General features: G+C 48.2%; 1 protein-coding gene across 5 annotated transcripts in view; it reads right to left on the reverse strand.

The window, feature by feature from the left end:
- Positions 1-22,630, reverse strand: part of Igsf5 (immunoglobulin superfamily member 5) — a 135,772-nt gene that overhangs the window by 32,938 nt on the left and 80,204 nt on the right. For 4 of the 5 annotated variants that reach the window (XM_057765475.1, XM_057765474.1, XM_057765473.1 and 1 more), the window contains exons 1-2: positions 7,250-7,448; positions 3,555-3,632 (exon numbers count right to left, since the gene is read on the reverse strand). In XM_057765475.1, the coding sequence (XP_057621458.1) occupies positions 3,555-3,612 (58 nt within the window). In that variant the 5' untranslated portion in view covers positions 3,613-3,632; positions 7,250-7,448. Of the gene's footprint in view, positions 1-3,554; positions 3,633-7,249; positions 7,449-22,630 lie in introns of those variants that run through there. The other variant, XM_057765472.1, reaches the window with a different exon arrangement.

Raw genomic sequence — 22,630 nt, forward strand, 5'->3', positions numbered from 1 at the left:
TGGAAGACAAACCTGGGGCCATGTGCATGCTTGGAAGACAAACCTGGGGCCAGGTGACTGTTTGGAAGCGTCACCTCAGTCCCCTGGCACCCCCTTTATCCAAGGAGTCTGGAATGTTTGGTTGGAAGCTTCACCCCAACCCTCTGGCATCCATATATACACAAGGAGTCTGGAATGTTTGGTGGAAAGTTCTAAGACCCTCTCTCCTGGGAGTTGCTGCAGTCCAGACTCCACCTCCAGGAAAGTTTGCCAAAAGGTGACCCCTCCCCAGGGATGGCCAAGACCACTCCCATAGGCTATTTAAATGAACATGTGGTCTCCCTGTTCTCTGACCCTGCCCCCACTAAACCTGGGCTGCTTCTAATTTGGTTTGATTTGGTCTGATTTGAATTATTGTGATGGTGGAGAGGTTCACTGGGCCAGAAAAAACTTAACACTGACATTTAAACGAAATAGGTGACAGCAAAGCCTTAACACAATCCCCTAAAACTACAGCCCCTCCCGACTCACCAGCTGCCCTCAGCTGCACCTACAGCTGCAGCCCCTCTCGACTCACCAGCTGCCCTCAGCTGCATCCGTAACAAGGATGTGCGGCCACAGTGCCTTGCTCCTTCCTCAGTGATTCACCATGCTGAGGCCACAGGTGACCTTGCCCCACACAAAGCAGACGTGAGACCTCAGCTCTCACTTTCCCCTCCTCCACTCTCTCTCTTCCTGGACAGCAAAGCTGGACAATGGAGCAGGATGCGAGAAAAGTCAGGGTCTCCCCTGCCTGAGAGCTTTCTGCAGGAATTACTCAACACACCTCCGGCGTCTGCTGTCCTTGGGGAGTTTCTTTTCCCAGAAGGTTTGTGGGATCCACACTCTTCAGTTGGCGGGGCTGGCCTTCTCTCGTGCCCTATGAGTATGTCTGGAACTGCCCTGCCACCCCTAGACTTGAGCAGGGCCCTCTTTCTTCCCACTGCCCATCCTGACATTAATACAGTTTCAATTGCTCCTGTGGAACAGGGGTTGGCCAACCCCTGCACCTCTTGCTGATTCTCCGAAACTGACTCCTGAATCGAGGATGTGGCTCAGTCAGGACACTGCATAAGGATTAGAGTTTAACACCAAAGACCCACGCAGAAAAGCTGGGTGTGGTGGTGCATGTTTGTACTTCCCGCATCGAGGAGATGGAGACAGCAGGTGTCCCTGGGGCTCACAGGCCAGGCAGCCTGGCCAAAGCAGAAAGGTCCAGGTAAAAGTGAGACACTCTGTCTCCAGAAAACAAGGTGCACAGCAACCTGAAGAACGATGCCCCAGCATGACCTCTGACTGTCGCATGCATGCACCTACGCGCACACCTACGCAAGCATACACGATGGGGACGATCTTCTTGACATAAGAAACTTCACAGTCTGTCCTGACGCCATGTCCATTTTCCTAGTCCAGATGGGCTTCACTCTACCTTCACATCATGATACACCTGCACACCCCATGCTGCCTCTTCTTACCTGACCTCTGCAGTAAATGGGAAAGCAGGCTGGCCGTGTGGCTAACAGCTGGGAAGAAATGTGGAATGGAGGGCAGAGGGCAGAGAGAACAACTTTGGTGACAGGCCTTCAGAAGAAGAGCCAACCACACTCTATGCTGGGCCCCACTGAGGAAGAGCAGAATGGGGAGGGGGTCCTGAGAAGGCCCCTGGCAGATCTAAACTGTCTGCTGAGTTTCCAGAATGATTATACATATTTCTGATTATATGTCTTTCTGATCACATATATGTATATGAATATACATATGATATTTATTGTGAAAAAATAAAATCAGAAAAACTAAGCCCACAGTTCATCCAATTCTCTCCAGTCTTTAAAGGACCTTTGTAAGCTCAAAATGTCCTTAAAGTGTGGATTAAGGTAGCCTATTAGCCCCAGGCTCAGTCCCTAAACTGTTCCCAGACCTGGTTATCCTCTCCACTGTGCTGAAAATGTCCAGCAGGCCCCTGCAGGCTGCTTCTCACTGTGTGCTGTTAGATGGGGGATTGTCACACCTTTGCCTCTGGACTCCTCAGCCAGCTAGCTGCTCCTAGACTTCACATACAGAAACACCCCAAAGTGGAACTTCACAACCTGCCTGGTTTCCTACTTAATTTCTGATTTGCTTTTTTACCAGGGCCACAGCCAGCCTTTGAAAGTCCAGTGTCTACCCATCCAGAACGGAGCACACTAGCTTCTGAAGCACAAACAAGCACAGCTGCCCACACGGTTAATAGACCTGGGGGCATTTGGGGAGAGAAGGGGCAGCTGCTCATTGGGTGTTCTTGTCTCCAGGTTGATCACAAGAATGGCTCGGTTTGCGACACATCATCCAGGGTACCTTGGCCTACAAATGTCCCTGCATCATCTTCCTTTACAGCAAGCTGTCAAGTTGCCATAATAGGAGACACAGAGAAATGAGAAGCCAGATCCCAGAGGCAGTGGACAAGGAGTCAAGACCTAATCAGCCCAAAGCTGGGTACACAGACTCTAAAGGTTTTGAGACCTTCAGAGTCAGCCCAGGCCACTCTCCATGGGTCTTGGATCCTCAGGAGTGCACTCCAGCTGATGCCCTAAAGAACTCCGGTCAGCATGGCTGTGATGAGGGGTCAGAGAAGTGCCTGACATATTATGAGGCTTGGGGATCCCACCACCGATATCACAAAAGCCAAGAAGACACAGACAGGAGAGACTTGAGCCAACCTTCCCTTAAAAGCTACAAAGAGATTGAAGAGACGAGAAGCAAGTGGGAAAAGTATCTCAAAAAGTGAAACAATTCATGTCTAATGGGATAAGGAAAAGTCCTAGTGGGGGCCATGTGGGGTATCAGCGACACCAAGGGGATCTTTTTGGGGTAGAGTTACAATAACAGGAATCAGAGCTCCTGAGGGGCTGGCCAAGACATACATACAGGGGAGGGGGGAGGAGTGCCTGAGGAGGATCACCTGGAGGGAGTGCCTGAGGAGGACCACCTGGGGGGAGTGAGTGAGAAGGACCACCTGGGAGGAGTGCCTGTGGAGGACCACCTGGAGGGAGTGCCTGAGGAGGATCACCTGGGGGAGTGGCTGAGGAGGACCACCTGGAGGGAGTGCCTGAGGACCACCTGGAGGGAGTGCCTGAGGAGGACCACCTGGGGGAGTGGCTGAGGAGGACCACCTGGAGGGAATGCCTGAGGACCACCTGGAGGGAGTGCCTGAGGAGGACCACCTGGGGGAGTGGCTGAGGAGGACCACCTGGAGGGAGTGCCTGAGGACCACCTGGAGGGAGTGCCTGAGGAGGACCACCTGGAGGGAGTGCCTGAGGACCACCTGGAGGGAGTGCCTGAGGAGGACCACCTGGGGGAGTGGCTGAGGAGGACCACCTGGAGGGAGTGCCTGAGGACCACCTGGAGGGAGTGCCTGAGGAGGACCACCTGGAGGGAGTGCCTGAGAAGGGCCACCTGAGGAGAACCAACTATAGCCAGTCCTGCTGCATCTTCTGCTCACCCTCCTTCCCACCCTGCTTTTGAAGTCTGTAAACAGACCACCCACCCACTCCACCTACCTGTCAGCCTAGCCAGGATGACCAGCACAGCCAGGACTCCTCTCCACCTGCCCTCCATCTCAGCATGATCCTCCTTCCCTGAAAAGTGAAGGGAGGAGGTGATGTTTAGAGCCCAAGGGATCTACCAGACCCTTTGGATATCTCTGGGGCCTTGCCTATGAGCCAGGGCAGTATTCTCTCAGAAGATGCATTTGGGGCTCACCAGAGAACCATCACTCTGTTTACACAGACCTCCAAGAACTCTGGTGTGGCTCACCTTACAGAGTGAAGGACAAGACCTGACCTTAAGCCCATGTATAACTGACAAGACTCAGCAGGACAGCCCGACTCGGAATTCCTGACCAAAAAGTACAATGTGGTTTCCAACTCTTCATTTCCACCTCCAAGGCAATCCCCTGTCCATCATGAGCTCAAGGGAAGATGGGACTTGGGGAACAGACAATTGTAGTGGCAATTCAAAGGTGGTGAGGCAGGGGAAGGGAAACAGAACCAGGTATTGACTGTCACTTCAAGCAGGTGCTCACGGACAGGCTCCTGGCAGCACCCACGTTCGCACTAGTGGAGAAACAGAAGAAAGGACAGGTGCAAAGGGCCTGGGGTGGAGCCATGCTGGGCACCATTGAGGCGCTACAGAGAGGGTCAGGTGCGGATGAGGGGTTAGTGGGAATAGTGAGGTCATACTCAGGAAGCTTGAGGCAGATGAAGTGAGCTCTGCGGTCCCGTTTGGCAGCACAAGAGCTTCCCTTGGGTTCACCCTCCTTCTGATGCCTGCTTCTTTGATGACCCGCCCATCCTTCAGTTTTTTTTTTCCTTTCATTTTTCCCTTCTCCCAGCATCGTGGGTCCCACTGGAAAGTCTGGCACTAACTAGCTGCACAGTAAACCATCGTAAGCCGTCTGCAAAAGTATTGCTCCTGCCCTCGGGACAGGGCCTGTTTATCAAATACCCCCCCTCCCCCCCCCAGTTGCAGAGCGGAGACATAGGAAGTTTCCAGCAAGGCCTTCACGGACACCACCGCCTGCGGAGGTCCCCGCGGGACTCTGGGGGTGGGATTTTGTCACGTGAAGACACACCTGTTCGGTCCTCTGCTCTCTTTTCTTCTCTGCTGGGCCCTGAAGCACCACAGCCAGCGCGGTGTCCACACTGCCAGGGGAAATGACTACCACCTCTTGGGCTGTGCGCATCCCGGAAATGAGAGTGAGAGTTTCTATTCTGTCAGCACAGATGCTGACGCCTGTGACTCTCCCTTTACACACCTAAACTCATCCCCAGGTCCCCCCACTGGGGGGGGTGGGGGGATTAAGGTGGGGTTTTACCTCTTTGTCTCTCTGAGGCCAAACCCCAGCATGTGCACTGAACTTTAACTACCTACATTCTGACCTGAGGACTGCAACACCTCCACTAAGGTACTGCCCCACTGTGGGCCTGAAGTACTGGGCAGAACTGGAGAATATGCCTCCTCCACAAGGGTCAGCAGGCAGCCACACTGCTGCTGAAGTCACAACCTTTTGAGACTCAGCCCTGAGCCCAGAACCAGTCTTACAAGGTAGGTAATAAATCATTTGCTAATTTTCAAGCTTAATTAGCACAAGCTCACAAAGGAATGGCTCTATCAGTCAGCCACCTGGAATGCCCGGTCAGCAGGAGAAGAGGGGGATTGAACTACTCGGTTCTGAAAACTAAACACGTTTTGTTGTTGATGTTCTGGTTGGTTGACTTGTTTTGTTTATTTTAGGATAGGGTCTTGTATAGCCCAGGCAGGACTCAAAGATACTGTAGAGCAAAGATTGTCTCCTCGTATGACTGGTGTGTGCCACTAGGCCCAGCCTGAAAGCTGATTATTTCAGATACAGCTACTGATCATTACCGAAACTGCAATAAAGGACGGGCAAAGGTCATCAGGAAACTCTTCAACCACTGACAAATGAGCTATAGAATAAGAACACAGTCGTCACAACCCAGGAAGAGCTCCCCTTGGGAGCTTCCTGCCTGCCAGTGTCACCGTGTCTGTCCCATAGACCTATCTCAGCTGCCTCATTGCTGTCCCAGGCCAGCAGCAGAATCCAGGAGTCAGCAGTGAGGCCACTGCACCAGGATGTGATGCCTACAGACATAGCATTTGACAGTGTGTGCAGCCGCTGACATCATCGAAAAATGGACATTTACAGGATACCCAAAATGACGTGTGTGACTTTAATTAAATATGGATCTAGGCCAGAAATCTTTAGCTAATACCTCTGGGGGGGGCGGGGGGGGTTGATCCAAATGTTGTGGAATATTACTTTGAGATGTGTTACATTTGTTTATGCTGTGTAATGTTTGTTTAATGATGCAAAGATGTGTTACATTCTTTCATGTTGCATTTATTTAACTCTGTGAAGCTGTGCTACTTTGCCTGTCTAAAACACCTGATTGGTCTAACAAAAAATGAATGCCAATACTAGGCAGGAGAGAGAGAGGCAGGGCTACCAGACAGAGAATAAAGAGAAGAATGAGAACTGAGGAAGGAATGAGAAAAAGAGAAGAGGATACCAGCTACAGAGCAAGAAGAAAGGTACATAGAATAGAGAAAGGTAAAAGCCCAGAGGCAAAGGAAGATGGGACAGTTTAAGAAAGGCTGGCTAGAAACAAGCCATGCTAAGGCCTGGCGTTTATAAGTAAGAATAAGTATCCATGTATTTATTTGGGAGCTGTGTGGTGGGCCCCCAAAGAGCAAAGAGAAAAAACAAAACAAAACAAAACAAAAAACAATTACACCCCAAACCTGAGACTCAACTTCTCATTCATTTTGCTACAAAAAGCTTAGAATGACCTCCTTTTAGTTGAAAAAAAAAAAAAAAACACCTGTCATATTTTCAAAAACATAAGTCTTCTTAAGTTTTGTGAACATCCTACCCCTCCTTCACTGGCCTGACAAGGGAGGAAAACCACTCAGAAAACTTGACAGGTCTCCCAGCATCTTGAAAGACCATGAATCTGCTGCCTCAGAATGCTCGCTCCTTGCTTCTAAACTGCTGAAAATATTTTATACTGGAAAGGGTCGAAACACGGTGTTTCAGGCTGAACAGAGGACCAAGGCTTCTCGGGGACAGCAGATTCAGTCGGAATAAAGCTGAGCAAGGGGCTCTCTCTGACTGATCTCCAGCGCAAGATCCCAACATTTCTGCCTCACTTTGGAGCCTGGAACTGAGCTCCTGCCTTCAGAACTGCTTCCTTACTGCAGTGTCCCTCCTGATGGAGGCCTCTCACCTCCCTAGGATTCGGGCTCCTCACTGACTGGGGCCTGTCTCTTCACTGGGGCTCTGCCTTCCCTCCTGGAACCCCCAGTGGCAACAGCAGCGACCCACGAAGCTACTCATCAGGGAGATGGCAGTTCACAAGTTTGCCCAGGAATGAGACTGCTTTCCCTGCTTGTGAATCTGAGACCCTCCTCTGAATTCCACCAGAGCCCTCGCCTATCCCCAGAGCAGCTCTGTATGAAGGGGAGACTCTCTGATAAGTCACTGGGATTTTTGAACCCTGAGAGCAGCCTACCTGTTTAATTTTCAACCCCGTGGAAGCTGGAAAGTAAACACTCTGGGCATTTTTGTGGGGAGCCCCAACAATGGCCTACCAGGCACCCACAGAGTCCCGAGAAGAAACGCACCGGAAAAACGCTTGTTACAGGATTGCCACACTGGCCTTCCCCGCCTTACCTCAGACAGGTAAATCTCTTGTATTCCGTTCACGCAGGGCTTCCTGGTTGTCGTCTGCACTCCACACAAACACAGGAACACTTCTGACTGGGCACTCCTTTCCCGGTAACAGGAAGTTTCTCGTGAGGTGGCCCTATCCCGTCTGTGACCCAGACTATAAACATGGAGGTGCAGAACGGTGTGGGTGCTTCTAGCTGCGGGGACATTCCCAGTTAACCATTAGCCAGTTCAAACACAGGAAGTCCAGACCCAGGCTAAGAAACAGAGGCGGAGTCTCCACTCTTCCTCCTGGAGCCTTTTCCAGTCCTTCTGGGTGAAGGCTGTCCTGTATCCTTGCTCTGTACTCCTTTGCCATGGAGCCTGACAGGCTCAGTCAGCCCCAAAGGCTGAGCCAAAACACTTTGGCCTGGCTATCCACTTGCCTTCAGCAGAGACCCAAGGTCTGGTGAAACCGGTTTCCTCCCCAAGCAAACAGGACAGCCAGAGGAGCTAAGCCTTGGAGAAAGACAAAGCCCTGGAAGTGGGTTAGCTGGGCCTGACAGCTGAAGTTCCCGGAGAACGCTGCCCCTTGAAGACTCTGCAGACTGACTGGCAGAGTAGGAATCCCTGATTGTAGGAAGTGAGAATGTGGTAGATCAAAACCCAGCTTATCTTGGGCTACCTTAATTCCCCATCTCTGTGTCTGTAGCATCCTTTCGGTTTTTCAAGTAAAACCTTTAGGATTATTAACTTAGCAAACCATTGTATCCACCAAACTAAGACCTGGGAATGTGTCAGATAGGACCCGAAACCTGTAACAGAGACCTGAGTGTCTCAGGAACACACCTACCCAATGTCCCACCAATGTGCCTGACCTGTGATTGTCTTTAGTTCTGTGACAAAAAGTTCATATAGCCAGTTTGACTGTAGACCCGCCATCCAAGGAAAACTGAGTCTGGTTTCCCGGGCCAGAGTCACGCACTTTGCCTCAGAACAAACTATCCCTGTCTCTCTTTGGAACTAGAGATGGCTTCTCTGTTTATCTCATGTTCCTGCGAAGCGTTTGTCTGAGAACCACATACACATGAACACTGCCTGCGGGTTCCTCAGCAGCTCCTGGAGGAAGGAGCATGGACTGCTGCTCCAATTCCTTTCAGCCCCTAGAGGACTGAGCTTGGACTCAGGGCCCCCTACTTCTGTCAGCCCCCGGAAGACTGAATGTGGACTGTGATCCCCATTCCTACAGCCCCCACATGGCCTCTTTCTACCCTCTCTGAGATGCCCCCTCTTATCTTTAAACTCTGAAGGTCAGCTGTCCTGAGGCACTGTGTGTGTTTGGGAGATTTGCATCTTGTCTTAAGGGTGAGCCATAAGGAGAAACTTTAGTGATAATTTTAGCCCTTGCTATTTTAAATTCACAAAGTTCAAATCTGCATAACACATATTCATAAGGCAATTCAGATGGCAGGGGGCATTGAAGGAAAATGAGGAGGAGGAGGAGGAGGAGGAGGCCCTGGGAAGCCCCAGTAAACGAGGACTGAGTTCAGATGAATATGGATGTGTAGATGTCACGGGAAGGAAGCTGGACTGAGGAGACTGCTAGTCGGTCCTCACTCAGAGGGAGCAATGCGATCAGACAGCAGGGACTCTGTGGACCCTGAAAAGGTTAGAAGGCCCTGAATGTGAAGAGGCAGAACTAGAGCGGTCTAGATGCACCCAGAGGAGGCTCCAGAAGGTCTGGCCAGGCTTGGCTTCCATATTGGGCATTATACAAAGGCACAGGGGGCAAAGTTGTGGCGACTTGGGACTGGGAAAGGGTTGTAGAGGTCTGAGTTCTTAGAGAGAACTCATGACGCCTCAGCTGCAGACAGCGGCTGTATCTAGGATGGGATGAGCAAGAACCATTCTTTGAGCCCTCTAGTGATTCTGCTCCAACATCATGCTGGTCCCTCATTAACTGATACATTAAATAAAATCTTTAGCACATGTTACACTCTAGATTTTCAAGAAAACCATTTTTTTTTTGAGGAATGCACATATATGGAGAGACTTTAAAAAACTGAAATAAGTGAATCAATATTCAACTATATTCTATCTCACCGAGAATATAATTTTTAATATTTTTTAAGTTTATGTATATGAGTGTTTGCCGACATGTATGTATATGAGTGTTTTCCAACATGCTTGCATGTGCACTATATACCTGCAGCACCCACGGAGGACAGAGAAGGAGCCAGATCCTCTGCACTGGAATTATGGGTGGTTCCAGCTGCCTTGAGAATGCTGGGAACCAAACCCAGGTCCTCTACTAGAGCAGCAAGAGTTCCCAACCACTGAGTTATCTCTCCAGCACCCAGAAATAGCAATTTTATATCAGATTCAGCTTCACATAAAGAAGTAAAAATGCATGATAATTTTACCATCCTGCATAAATAAGTATTATGAATGTTTAATGAGAAGCTTTAATCTTTTTCCTTGTTAAAGAGATGATACATATTTACTATAGAATATAAAAAAATAGTCGGACTGAGATGGTGCACACCCTTGATCCCAGCGCTCAGGAGGCAGAGGCAGGGGGATCTCTGAGTTCAAGCCAGCCTAATTTATAGAGAGTTCCAGTACAGCCAGGGCCACACAGAGAAACCCTGTCTTGAAAAACCAAAAGAAAATAAGAAAATACAGGAAAGCAAAAAGGAGATACTATTCTCTCTCTCTCTTTCTCTCTCTCTCTCTCTCTCTCTCTCTCTCTCTCTCTCTCTCTCTCTCTCTCTGTGTGTGTGTGTGTAGGTCAGAAGACATTTGCAGGAGTTGCTTCTCTGTTTCTACTATATGGGTTCTGGGGCTTGAACTCAAGTCCTCGGGTTCAACAAAAGCCCCTTTACCCACTGAGCCATATCACTGGCCCAAAAAGGAGGGAAATTTTTAAATAGAAAGGGGCTGAGACTACCACACCATGACAAGCACTATGAATACCCGACATTTTTTTTTAATATGTAATGTTTTAAAATGTATTGGTGTAGTGACTTAATAACCAGATTCTACTCCTTTATATATTATAATCCAGGAGCAGGAGAGATGGTTCAGTGGTTAGCACTGGCTGCTCTTCCGGAGGACCCAGGTATCCAGGTTCAATTCCTGGCAACTCACAACCATCTAGTCCCAAGGGGATCTGATGCCACACTTCACTTTTATTTTGAAATAGATTTTAAGTTGCCCAGGCTGGTTTAAACATATCCTGCAGCTCAGGTCAGGGGTTGGACTTGGGTTCTTCCTGCCTCAGCCAGTGAATAACTAAAATTATGGGCTCAAATGTGTTATTCTTAGTGGTTAAGCATACCCTGCCCTCTGGAGGCAGCAAGGCTGATCCGTGTGGAACAGGTTCCAGCCGCTGGCCTTTCTCCCAGCATCCTCTGCATACTGACGTATAGCAGAGTTCTACCACTCCACACACCCAGCACACCCAGCTTGCGTGCAGGTTTATCTGTGTAAGTGATGAACACTGTAAGGAGTGAATCAGAGAGGAAGGTGCATGGAGTGCTTTCTGCAGGGTCAGTTCTGGGGAAAATGCAGTTGATGGTATAAGGTCGACAGAAAGCTCAGTGGTTGGCAGGAGCAGAATGAGAGCTGAGCTTACACAGCATGGAGGGTTTGGGGACTGGGGCTTCCTGCTCCATGTGAGGGTGCAATTGGAATGCATGCCAATGCATGTCACAGCACATGCGTTTGCTCAAACCCAGAGTGTCCTACAGTCAGAGAGAGCCCTGAAGTAAATCAGGTGGGTACGAGAGTCAATGCAGGGTCAACTCACTGCTCACACACAGGCCCACTGCCCAGAGGGCAGTCAGTGGGAAACTGCACACGGAGGAGACCAAGATAAACGGCTCTCGGCGTCACCTGCTCAATTTGGCTGTGACCCTAAAGCCACTCTAAAAGGTAAAGCTTATTATTCTTATTTTCATTATTATGGTTTTCTTAGCTAGGGAGCCATATAGTTTCCTAAGCTAGCCTCAAACTATCTTAGTAGCCAAAAATGACCCTGAATTTCTGACTTTCCTCCTCCATCGCCCCACCCAGCTTTTATGTGTTTTGAGCACAGGCTTCACGCTTGCTAGGTAAGCACTGCACCAACGGAGCCACAGTCGCTGGTGAGCTCTGCAGTGTCAGCAGATGGCCTGGTCCTAAGCAGACACCGCCCAGCACATCAAGCTGGCTTAAGATACAACACTAGTGGTGTTTTCCACTGGCAGTCTAGGACTGCTAACATACCCAGGTAGCCCCAAGTTATGCAGAAGCTTTTTTTCCCTCATGACGTTATTTTCTTGAGTAGCTAAGCAGCATTTTTTATAGCTATACCCATAGCTATTTTAAAAAAAATCACTTATTCTAAAGCATTTAATTGTGCCTACAGCTTAACTATTAGAAATATTTTAATTCAACAACTATACATTTCCACATATTATGTAGGAGGATATAGCATTTGTATATACAGCTTTATAGCCTTTTTAATTTAAGGCTATTAAAACCATGGTTCCACATCATTAAAAGCTACTCACAAATGCTGTTTTAATGGCTCCATAATAATATGTTACATTATGATCACAATATCATTATAATATATCACAGCAACTATAAGAACACCCATCTGGTTAAGCATTATGCTGGGCCCAGTTTCCCAAAATTGCAAATACTACTGAGATGAATGCACATATGCACAAGGGGGCCTTTGTTTCTTCTTTTATTTTGCATTTGGTACTTTTAATTAGAATCATATGTCAAAACATTGATCACTTTAAAACTGAGGATAGAGGCCATTTTGTTCCCAGCACCATGCCCAATTTCAGACCCACCTGAGTGGTTTGAGATGGTTCATCCCACTGCACCCTTGGCAGAACTATTGGCTTTTTTTTTTCTGAGTATGGCACACTAGATACCAGGCCCATAATTCCTCCTAGCGAAAAGTTTGAAAAATGGCCTCTGTCCATGCCTACAAGGTCTATGGACCAGGGCCGTGAGGCTGTGGGATTGCACAAACTGCATCTTGTCCTGGGAAACTGGTCTTTATGGATGCAACCATCTTCAGCATCAACCAGGTCACTAGAGCATTGTTGGTAGCAACCAAGTCACCATCAGCATTGATGGTAGCAAGCCTAGATAATTCCATCCACTCCACTACCACAAACGTTAATGACTGCAGAAAAGAACAGTCTGTCAACTCTGTAGTCCGGGAAAATGCATTAAGAACAGTCTGTTAACTCTGTATCCCAGGAAGGTGCATTAAGAACAGTGTGTTAACTCTGTAGCCCAGGAAGGTGCAGTAAGAACAGTCTGTTAACTCTGTAGCCCTAAGAACAGTCTGTTAACTCTGTATCCCGGGAAGGTGCATTAAGAACAGTCTGTTAACTCTGTAGCCCGGGAAGGTGCAGTAAGCAGAGTTCTCTAGAGGAGCAGACTGACAAAATGCGTATGCGTGGGGCTTTACCCGGGAGCACACAACAGGGGTCAGGTAGTACCACTATGCCATCTGCACCCTGAGGAGGCTGAGCAGCCTGTAGCTGCTCAGTTCAGGAAGATGTTGCCTCTGGTAGTCACAATCCAGCGGCGAAGGCCTGGAACTCCCTGGGGAGTCTCTAGTCTTCAGTCCGTTTGGAGGCCAAAGAAGATGATCTCTGATGGTAGCAGGGGAGGTCAGCACCAAGTTCAAGAGGAAACACAGACAGTTAGACCCACAGTGCTCTCTAACTGGACCACTTTGTCTCTAGGTCGGCCATTGAAAGGCTCCTGCTTAGAGGGAGGGTCTAATCAGTTAATCTCTTAAAAGGCTTTTACAGAAAAATGCCTAGAGAGGGTGAGGAAGAAGTTCAGAGTAACTCTAAATTCTCCCAAGTTGGCAATCAAAACCAACCATCCAATACTCCTTGATGTCCTTTTGTGTCAGTTGGGGCCATTTTTTAAAAAATGTTTTTACTGAGCTATATATTTCTCTCTGCTCCCTTCTCTTCCTCTCCCCTCTCCTTCTACCCTCTTCCATGATCCCCATGCTCCCAATTTACTTAGAAGATCTTGTCTTTTTCTACTTCCCATACAGATTAGATCCATGTATGTCTCTCTTAGGGTCCTCCTTGTTGTCTAGGTTCTCTGGGATTGTGAATTGTAGGCTGTTTTTTCTTTGCTTTATGTCTAAAAGCCACTTATGAGTGAGTACATATTATGTTTGTCTTTCTGGGTTTGGGTTACCTCAATATGATGTTTTCTAGATCCATCCATTTGCCTGAAAATTTCAAGATGTCATTATTTTTTCCTGCTATGTAGTACTCCATGTACCACATTTTTCTTATCCATGTTTGACTCTGCCTACTCTCTATATATCTCTGCTCATATTTCCCACCTGGCTTTATTCTGCTAAGTCACTGGCCGAAACAGGTTTATTAGTCAACTAATAAAAGTATCACACATATAGAAGGTGGCGGGCCCTCTAAGAGTAATGAGAAAAAGGGTCATCAGAAACTGTTCTAAGATCTCAGACACTCCCTCCTGCACCCCACCCCTACTTGTTCAGAATTCCACCCTAATCAGATGTGACCTTGTGGTATCATAAGGTAGAATATTCAGGCTGGGGACAGTTAAATGATGGGGCCCCACCTAAGCAGCTGTGAGGAAGCCATCATCCCATTGGTGAGAACTTTTGTGAGATCACTTTGGAGTGAGTCACCCTGTATGTAGATGATCCTTCGTCCATGCTCTGTAAGCTGCAAACTCACTGGCTCCCCAGGTTGTATTTGGCACGATCATACCTCCTTCCTCACTGGTGCGGTGGGATGAAGTGTTTCTTTTCTCCCCAAGAAAAAGTTCAAACAACAATGGTGTTTTTTCCCAGGTCTTCCAAGAGAATATAGGACATTTGAGGACTTCTACTGTTCCCAGGACCTACACCAGGAGTTTCCCCCACTGGGTAGTTATCCTTAAAGTCAGAGAGTTCATACACTAAAAATTGTCAAAAGGTAAAATGAGCGTTGGCTTTGAGAGAAATCTTAGATTTTCAAAGGCAAAATGTGTTTTGAAAACAAAGGAGAGAGAAGCATAGATTGCCTTTGGGGTCTCCTAGTCTAGTTTATTCTGTTCTATTTTTACTGATGAATCCTGCCTCAGTCGTGACTTGATGCCTGCCACTGCTCAGGTATGCATGCTGAGAAATAAACACAGCATCCTTTTATGGCCATGGGTACTTGCTCCAGAGCCGCTAGTTGCTGAGGAAACAAAACTCCCCAGATGTTTTCGTTAGCTTCAGAGGGACTCTCCTTGTTTCTGGGGAGGAGAATTGAATTTACTTTGGCTTCAGATAGGAACATCCATCAGACGAACTATTATGGGTTGAAATACAAATCCTCAAAACAGACTGAATCTTAACCTCCAGTACCTGTGGATGTCTCCTTATTTGGGAATGGAACCGTTCCTTACTAGCTGAGTTCAAACAAGGTTAGTAGAGTAAGCCTCAGAGATAGAGATACGAGTAGGAAAGACCATGCGGGAAGACCCCAGAAAAGCCAGGCAGTGGCAGTTAGAGACTGGAAAGAAGATGCTATACCCAAGAGAAGGTCTGTGGTCACCAGAAGCCTGTAGAAGCTCAGAATAACCCTTCCTCTGCAGCTCTGGAGGGTGTGTGGCTGCTGACTAGCAGCTTCCTCACAAGACATTCCTTCTGTGCAAACCACTGGATTAGGTCTCTCCATTACAGTGCCCTCTTTGTAAGTGGACTGCTGGCTGGACAGTGCCGTCCATTCTGAGGGTAGTCTTCCCACCTCAACGCAACCTCTCTGTAAATATCCTCAGACCCACGCCTCGAGGTATGCCTCCTAGATGACTCCAAACCCCACCAGGCTGACAAGTAGCCCCCACACCTAATGCATTATATGCTTTTTGTGGCTGCAAATAAACACCACGATTAAAAGCTACTTATAGAGGACAGAGTTTATTTTGGAATGTGGTTCCAAAGGGAGATTCCTTGGTGGGAGGCATGGCAGCAGATGGCCAGAACCAGAAACTGAGAGACCAATCGCAAATGCACTGCACAGAGATCAAACTGGAAACAGAATGAGCCTATAAACTCCCAAAGCCCACTCCCAGTGACGTAAGTCCTTCAGTGAGGCTCCACCTTCTAAAGGTTCCATAACCCCCTAAAACAGCCATCCAGGAGCCACAAATTCAAATACGTGAGGCTATGAGGGGCATCGCTGATTCAAACCGCCACAATTAGTGTATCTGGGCTTGTCGCTACCTCACTCCAGTCCCTGCCTCTGCAATCACCCGGTTTCTCCTTGTGGATCTTCCCACTTCCTTCTTATCAGGATGCCAGGCCCATAGGATTAAAAGCCAACCATCCCTGCTCTAGCACAGCCCCATCTTCACTAGCCTGAATCTGCAAAGTTCTTATTTCCAAACGAGGTTGCATTCACAGGTGCAACCACTACCAGTAAGGCAGAAAATGAAGAGCCAGTGTTGCCAAGGAAGCGGCTACAGATGGTGGGACTTAACATTCGGACCTCCTGGGAGGCATACAAGATACTCTAGACCCTGCCCCCTGAAGATGAGAGTCGCTCAGTCCTTCAGCACCACTCCTTTCTGATGGTATAATCCACCCACAGTTTTAAGTCTTCTTCGTGCATGGCTTGTGTGAAGTCTACAGAAGAAAGTAAGGTCCTGCAGCCCAGGTTTGCAGAAGCAGCTGTCAGCGTTGAGTGACCCACCATGAAACACAGAGGCTGCCCCTTACCCCTCCTGGACCATCCCGACTGCACATTAGTTCTGCTCTGTTACCATGACTACACGGCCATGACAGGACACAACCTACAAACAAGGGCAGTGGGGTGAACATGTGTGTGGCAGTTCCTACTCTCGTCACCAGGACAACAACTCAAGGGATTTAATTGGACTCGTGATTTTGGAGGTGTCAGTCCACTGTGGAGGGGAGAGCCCTGCACAGCAGCCCGTTCAAGGTGTGGCGGCAGGAAGCTGACAAAAGGGTCAGAAAGATATTACGAGGTCATGCCATGAGAGTGGGCAGTAGTAAATAGATTAAACAAACCTCTTATGACTAGGAAAGCCAACTTTGTGCATTTCGCGGGAGTCCCTCCCCAAGGTTACAGAAGCAGTAAACAGCAGCTGGAGTGGGTCCTCTGCCCAGCTGAGTTCCTGGAAGGAGAATCACAGACCTGTGGAGCAGCCTGTAAGCCCTGAAGAGAGCTCCAGGAATGCAAATCTCCTGAGTCATCACCTATGGGTTTTCAGTGAGGCGGCTGCTTTGGAGTCATTGCTGCCCCTGAAGGAATCTCTTACCCATACTCTTGTAGGTAGTCTCAATAAACTCATTGGTGCGCCTGTGTCTTAGGGTCCAAGCTTGCTCCCCAGACACCCTATACATTTGTCTAAACTGAGCCTGAACTACGCTGGCCAGGATCCTGAGAGCTGCATTCCTGCCTCCCTCATCTTCCTGCTGTCCCTATCCTTTCTCTCTGCTCCCGGGTTTTGCCTGTAGGCAATCTCCTTGCTTCTCTTGCTGTCTGTATTTCATGCTTCCCTCTGATTGCTCTTCCTATTTCCCAGCTTGCTCCTTTCTTGGACGCTCATGCCAACTCTTCCCGGGCTTCCCAGCCAGGCTGGGATTCATGCCCAGTACATGGCTGTTTGTCTCCTCCCCCAACAGCCCGGGGGGTCCGCCACTTAAGCCGCCACGGCCGCCACGTGACTCCAGCCCCTCTGCCACTGTTTGTTTATTCCTGCAGTGCCTTCTCGTTCTCTGGACAGGGGGGGGGGGGGCTGTCCCAATCTGATAGAAGCTGCCATAACGCCATAAAATGTCTTTCATTCTTACGGTTTCTTTCTTACTTGAGGATTTTTAAGTTGGTCATCTGACACAGTTTCTCAGGAAGAGTTTTGTTCGTCCTTTTTTATTAAAGTTTTGTTTCTGTTAAAAGTCTTGTCTGTTCCTTACGTATGGATTAAAATGTACGAATAATGTGGCCACAATATGCTTGTTTATGTCTGTATGTGTATTTTAAAATCTATAAAACTTATAGTTCCAGACTACAACTACTGTAAAAATATCACATGGTCTGTCAATAACTTACAACCCGTGGCAGGGGGTGGGGGAGTCAGGCACATTTTTGGCTAAGCTCAGTTGCAGAGATCATATAATTCCTACCCTGAAACTGATTGAGTAAACTATATGTCCAAGGTTAACTTAAATGTCTAATTTAGATATTCCTGACAGGTAATGGTACCCTGATTCTCAAGGGCCTTTACGGATCTGAGAGTATGACATTTTAAAAAAAGATCTTCTTATGACAGACGTGCAACTCCTGCAGCATCCTATATCTCCAAGAAGATGTGTGGCTGCAGAACTTCCTCCCGGAGGCTTGCGTTTGGATATAGCAAAGCCACCCACACAGCAAAAAGATGCCTTTCCCCTCACCAGCTGCCTGGACCCTGCCTAAAATGGACAACACTACACCGGGGAATCGATCGTCTCATTCGGCCGACAGTAGACTGAGCCTGACCCCCACAGGAAAATGTTAGGCTTCTAAGCTCATCAGCTACAGGCAAGCACTGCTTCTGAGACTGGTGTTCGCTAAAGGCCACGGAGAGACTGGGGACTGCCTGGGTAGCTGGGAAAAGCGGTCTCTCTTCTGCTCATTTACTTATCCCTCTCAGATCTGTCTGACAGCATTTGATGACTTAGGGTACTGGAAGCTCGTTACTACATTAGTTAAGTTTCCTGCTAAAAGTACAGACAGGTGCGCCTCTTTCACAGGCTTCTTTTCAAATACAACTTTAGAGTTTCCGAGTTTTAAATTTCCTCTCATTGTCTTCCAAAATCCTCGTGCCTTTTAACCTAAAGCCATTGCCTTTTGCTATGACACGAGAGATAACTGCAGGTTCCTGAGAGAAGCTCTGCTGCTCTATGAAGAAATCTGGTCTGGGGAAAACAGTCTCCAGAACCTGTTTTGACCCCACCCATTTTTGAGCAGAGTTTACAGGTCGCTCCTGCTGCCTGGGCCAAGACCAATTTACAGAGGGTTCTTCAGATAACACCAGCACCTGCACCCGCTCCAGTCTCAAACGGGCACCTACCCAGCAACTGAAAACTGGTTTTAAAGGGCGCATCTGCTCTCATGCCTCAGTCATTCACCTGGGGCACTTCTCCCTCCCGTTCTTTCCATGGCTAGCCCGGTTCATAGGGCTGATAATAACTGTTTTTTTTCTCCTAGAAACCTCTCTCAAGGAACAAACACCTGAGGTCTCCGGGATGGCAGTCAACTGAATGCCTCTCCAGCCGTTTTCCCGCTGAACGTGAGCCCACCAACTCCCAACTCCCCTCTCTGCCACGTTGCCCCATGCCCGCAGGAAGTAGCCAGACTTGAACCAGTGCCCCTATACCCTAAGAGTCTGGAATGTTTCAGTGAAGCTTTCACTCCAGCCCCTGACATCCATATATCCAAAGAGTCTGGAGTGTTTGGGTAGGGGTTTCAACTCAAGTCTCTGCCCCTGAAAAAGACTGCCATCATTGTCCCATAAGGGACATTGCTCTGCCCCTGAAAAAGTCCGCCATTGGTGGCTTCACCTCCGAGGGTATTAAAAGCCCCCATCTCGTGGTTTCCCCTTGTGGTCTCCTCAACTTCCTCCAGGGCCACCCAGGAATGCTATGCTCAAAATAAACGGGTATTCCATTTATTCTGCTTATTTATTCGGTTTGGCTGGCTTATTACATCAGTGGCAGTTGTTCCCATTAACCAGGATTTCAATTGAACACCGCCTACCATAGGAAGTTACAGCGGCAAGAGTGTGAGGTAGCGGTCACCTTAGGAAGCAGAAAGAGATGGATTCTGATGCTCAGCTCATCTTCTCCTTCACATGGTATCCCAACCCATGCTGTCACCCACATTTGAAACCAAATCTAGGAAGTTTCTCACAGATATGCCCAAGGGTTTGTCACACAGGTGACTCTAGGTCCTGCCAATTTTAACCAACAAGGTTCCTGTTCTGTGAAGCATCCATCTTGAAGGTACTCACACCATATGACTGCCTGGAAATAAATACCTCCCTTGAGGGGAAGGGCTCTCATGTCATCAGCTTTCAATGAAGCAGCTGCTGGTTCCCCAAGGCTAGCAGCACAAGATGAAGCTGACAGACATCCAGTAGATGCAGGAGGTATGGCAGCCATGAAGAGGAATCACATATTACCCTCACTTCCTCGCACCATCACAGCCATCCCTTCCCTAGCATTGCATGAGCAGTTGGAGGACTGAGGATGAGGTCATTCACATTACAAACCCGCCTTCTATCCACTTGAGTCTTCTGTTGTTCCCCGCATGACTGGTATTCTCTTATTATTCATTAACTTGATTTCCCTTTCAAAACACAGTTGCCAACTTCAGCCTTATTCAAAGTGGAATATGTTAGGTCCAAAGTGCCCCTAACTTCCAATACTGATAAGCTGGCTGCTGTCAGCTCAGGCTTCAGTCTCACCAGGTAAACAGAAAGATTGTTAGCAGACAAATAAAAGCTTATGCTCAACAGTCCTCAAAAACCTGTGAAGCGGGTTTGGCTGTCAGCGAGAGCACTACTTTCCTTATGTCTGGCAATGGGGCACATAGTTCTCCGTTAGCCCGAACCTATAACATATCAAAGCCCCCACATGAGCTTCTGGGATCTTCTGGTCCACAGACCTCCTCCATTGCTTCCCTGTCTTACAGACTCCCTCTCATCCAGGCTGCTGCTTTAGAACCAGAAAGTTCTCATACCCTTTTCTGTTCTCTCTGCCTCCAAAGGGTAGCCATAGCATCTTTCAGTTTCCCCCAAATGACCTCTTCTTCCATCGATGGAGTGGTTCCACTGTGTTCTTGCCTACAGTGAGATCTGTGAAGTCATGAACGGGGTGGCTGTGGCTCTCCTTCACACTTTACATAGATGTGTGACTGAGACTGAGATTGTATGTCTGTGTTCCAGAGGGTGACTTGTGGTCCACTTGGGAAAACAGTGACCCTCTGTCTAGTCAGGTCCTAGGGTCCCGCTGAGGAGGAGACCTGTTCACTTCCAGATCTGTGGACGGGCATAACACCTAGATTCATCCTTCCACTTGAAGCTGCCTCTTTATCTTAGCCACATCAGGGGAGAAAGTGGTCCTACTGCTCTCAAATGTTGAAACCCTACTGCGAGGCTCCTGTGATGTTAGAAAAACAAGCCATTTTGATCCCACACAGAACAAGAGAAACTATTTTGGCTCCCTTAAAGTAGGGCTAGTGGCACCTGAAGTCTTTAACACTGACAGGGGTTAGGAACTGTTACCATTTCATACTATAGTAGCTGGTTTTATTAATCCCTTCAAGCAGATTTAAACACATTGGCATGTTTACAGGGGCAAGGGATTAACAGTTTGGGGTTTCACATGCAGAAGTAGAACCCAGTGCTCTGGATCCCAAGGCAGTGACTCCTCATCTCTGTTTAAAATTATGGCGTAGCCAGGCGATGGTGGCGCACGCCTTTAATCCCAGCACTCGGGAGGCAGAGGCAGGCAGATCTCTGTGAGTTCGAGGCCAGCCTGGTCTACAAGAGCTAGTTCCGGGACAGGCACCAAAGCTACAGAGAAACCCTGTCTCGAAAAAACAAAAAATAAATAAAATAAAATAAAATTACGGCATATCACGAGAACAAAAGCTGTGTGGAGCAGAGAAGAGTAATGTCTGAAGACGTCAGGCAGAGCCCATGTTTCATGTGCAAATGTCACCTGTGACTCAGGATTAGCCTCAGCCATGTGCAATTCAGACATAAGGAAATCTTCACTGTTCTTGCAGAGGACTTTAGTTCAGTTCCCAACACCCACATCAGTGGCTCACAGACACCTGTTATTCCAGTTCCCAGAGATTTGGCCCCCTCTTCTGGCTTCCATGAGCTCCTTCACACAGTGTGCATACCCACACAGAGATACACATACATAAAGCATAATTAATGATAAAAACTAATTTTTGGCTGCACCCCATATCTATTATGGCATTACTCATAATAGCTAAGGTATAGAATCAGGCACAAGTGGAAAAGTAGATGGGAAGTCTCCCACAGTCATGGAAAGAACTCGTGAGGTAAACAGTTCTCTGTCACTTGGTAGGCGTGTTCACAGTCGCTTGCTTGTCGGCCTGCAAATATGAGCTTCAGGTTCTTCCAACCCTGCTTCAAATCCCACGTATCTCAAGATCTTCTGAGCCTCCTGGTGTTCCTGTGAGTGATGCTGCTTCTTCCACAGTCCCCAGAAAAATGCTACGGACCACCTCTATTCTGGATGAATTTCTTCTCTTACACTAGCTGGCCACTAGGTGGAGACAGACCTCATCAAACAGAGCTCTAAGACACCAGCCTGCGTGTCGCAGAGATACCTAAGACAGCTGGTGCATGTAAGGCAGGAAGCTACAAGTACTTCTGGGGGTTAAAAGACAACTGATGACAGAAAAGGAAAGACCTGGGGAGGCAGCAGGGAACCTGCAGCCTCAGGGAGGGTGGGTTTGCCTTTGGAGAACATTTACATGACTTATATAGCACGTGCTAGGGATTACTTACATGCAATGGAGACATATCACCCCAACATGATGTTCCCCACAAAAATGTAGTCTTATTGGAGTTACTATGCAATCAGGGCTTTGCCTTGAGGTTTCAGAAAGCTCATGACAGGCTCAGTCTCGCTGCCTAAGGATCGGGTTGTAGCTCTCAGCTTCCTCTCAAGCACCTGCTTGTACACTGCCATGTTCCCCACCATGATGAAAATGGGCTAAGCCTCTGAAACTGTAGGCCAGTCCTTAGTAAATGCTTTTTTTCATGAGTTGGTCATGGTCTCTCTTCATAACAATAGAACTGACTGATATAGGGTTACAGGTTCACTCAGGCTGTGGATGCTGAAAGGCTATAGGGCTGTGGGGCTGTGGGGCTGTGGGGCTGTGGGGCTATGGGGTTATAGGGCTATGGAGTCATGTATGCTATGGAGCTGTAGGATTGTGGGGATGTGGGGCTGCTGAGCCTGCACTCTACGGGGATTTGGGTCTATGAGGCTACAGGTCATCCAGAGGTTTCAGGAGCCCCCAAAACTAGATTCAGTGATGGACAGAAGGTTCTAGAACACAGAGATTGGAGCCCTGGGATTCATATGTTGCTGGAGCCTTGGGGCCTCTGCATTTCCTTGCGAATCCTTAATGTTCTGTCACACACCCCTTCCTCAGACTCCTGCTTCTCTCTCCTCTTCTCCTCATGCCCTCTTCCTTCTCCTCATCTCTCCTTCCCACCTCCCTGCTGGCAAGATTATTCCAAATCCCAGGATTTCTTTTCCACCTGTGACCAACACCTTAGATCTCAGTTTTTAAATTCCTG

The sequence above is a fragment of the Chionomys nivalis genome, chromosome 3 (genome assembly GCF_950005125.1).
Source record: "Chionomys nivalis chromosome 3, mChiNiv1.1, whole genome shotgun sequence".
Lineage (NCBI taxonomy): Eukaryota > Metazoa > Chordata > Mammalia > Rodentia > Cricetidae > Chionomys > Chionomys nivalis.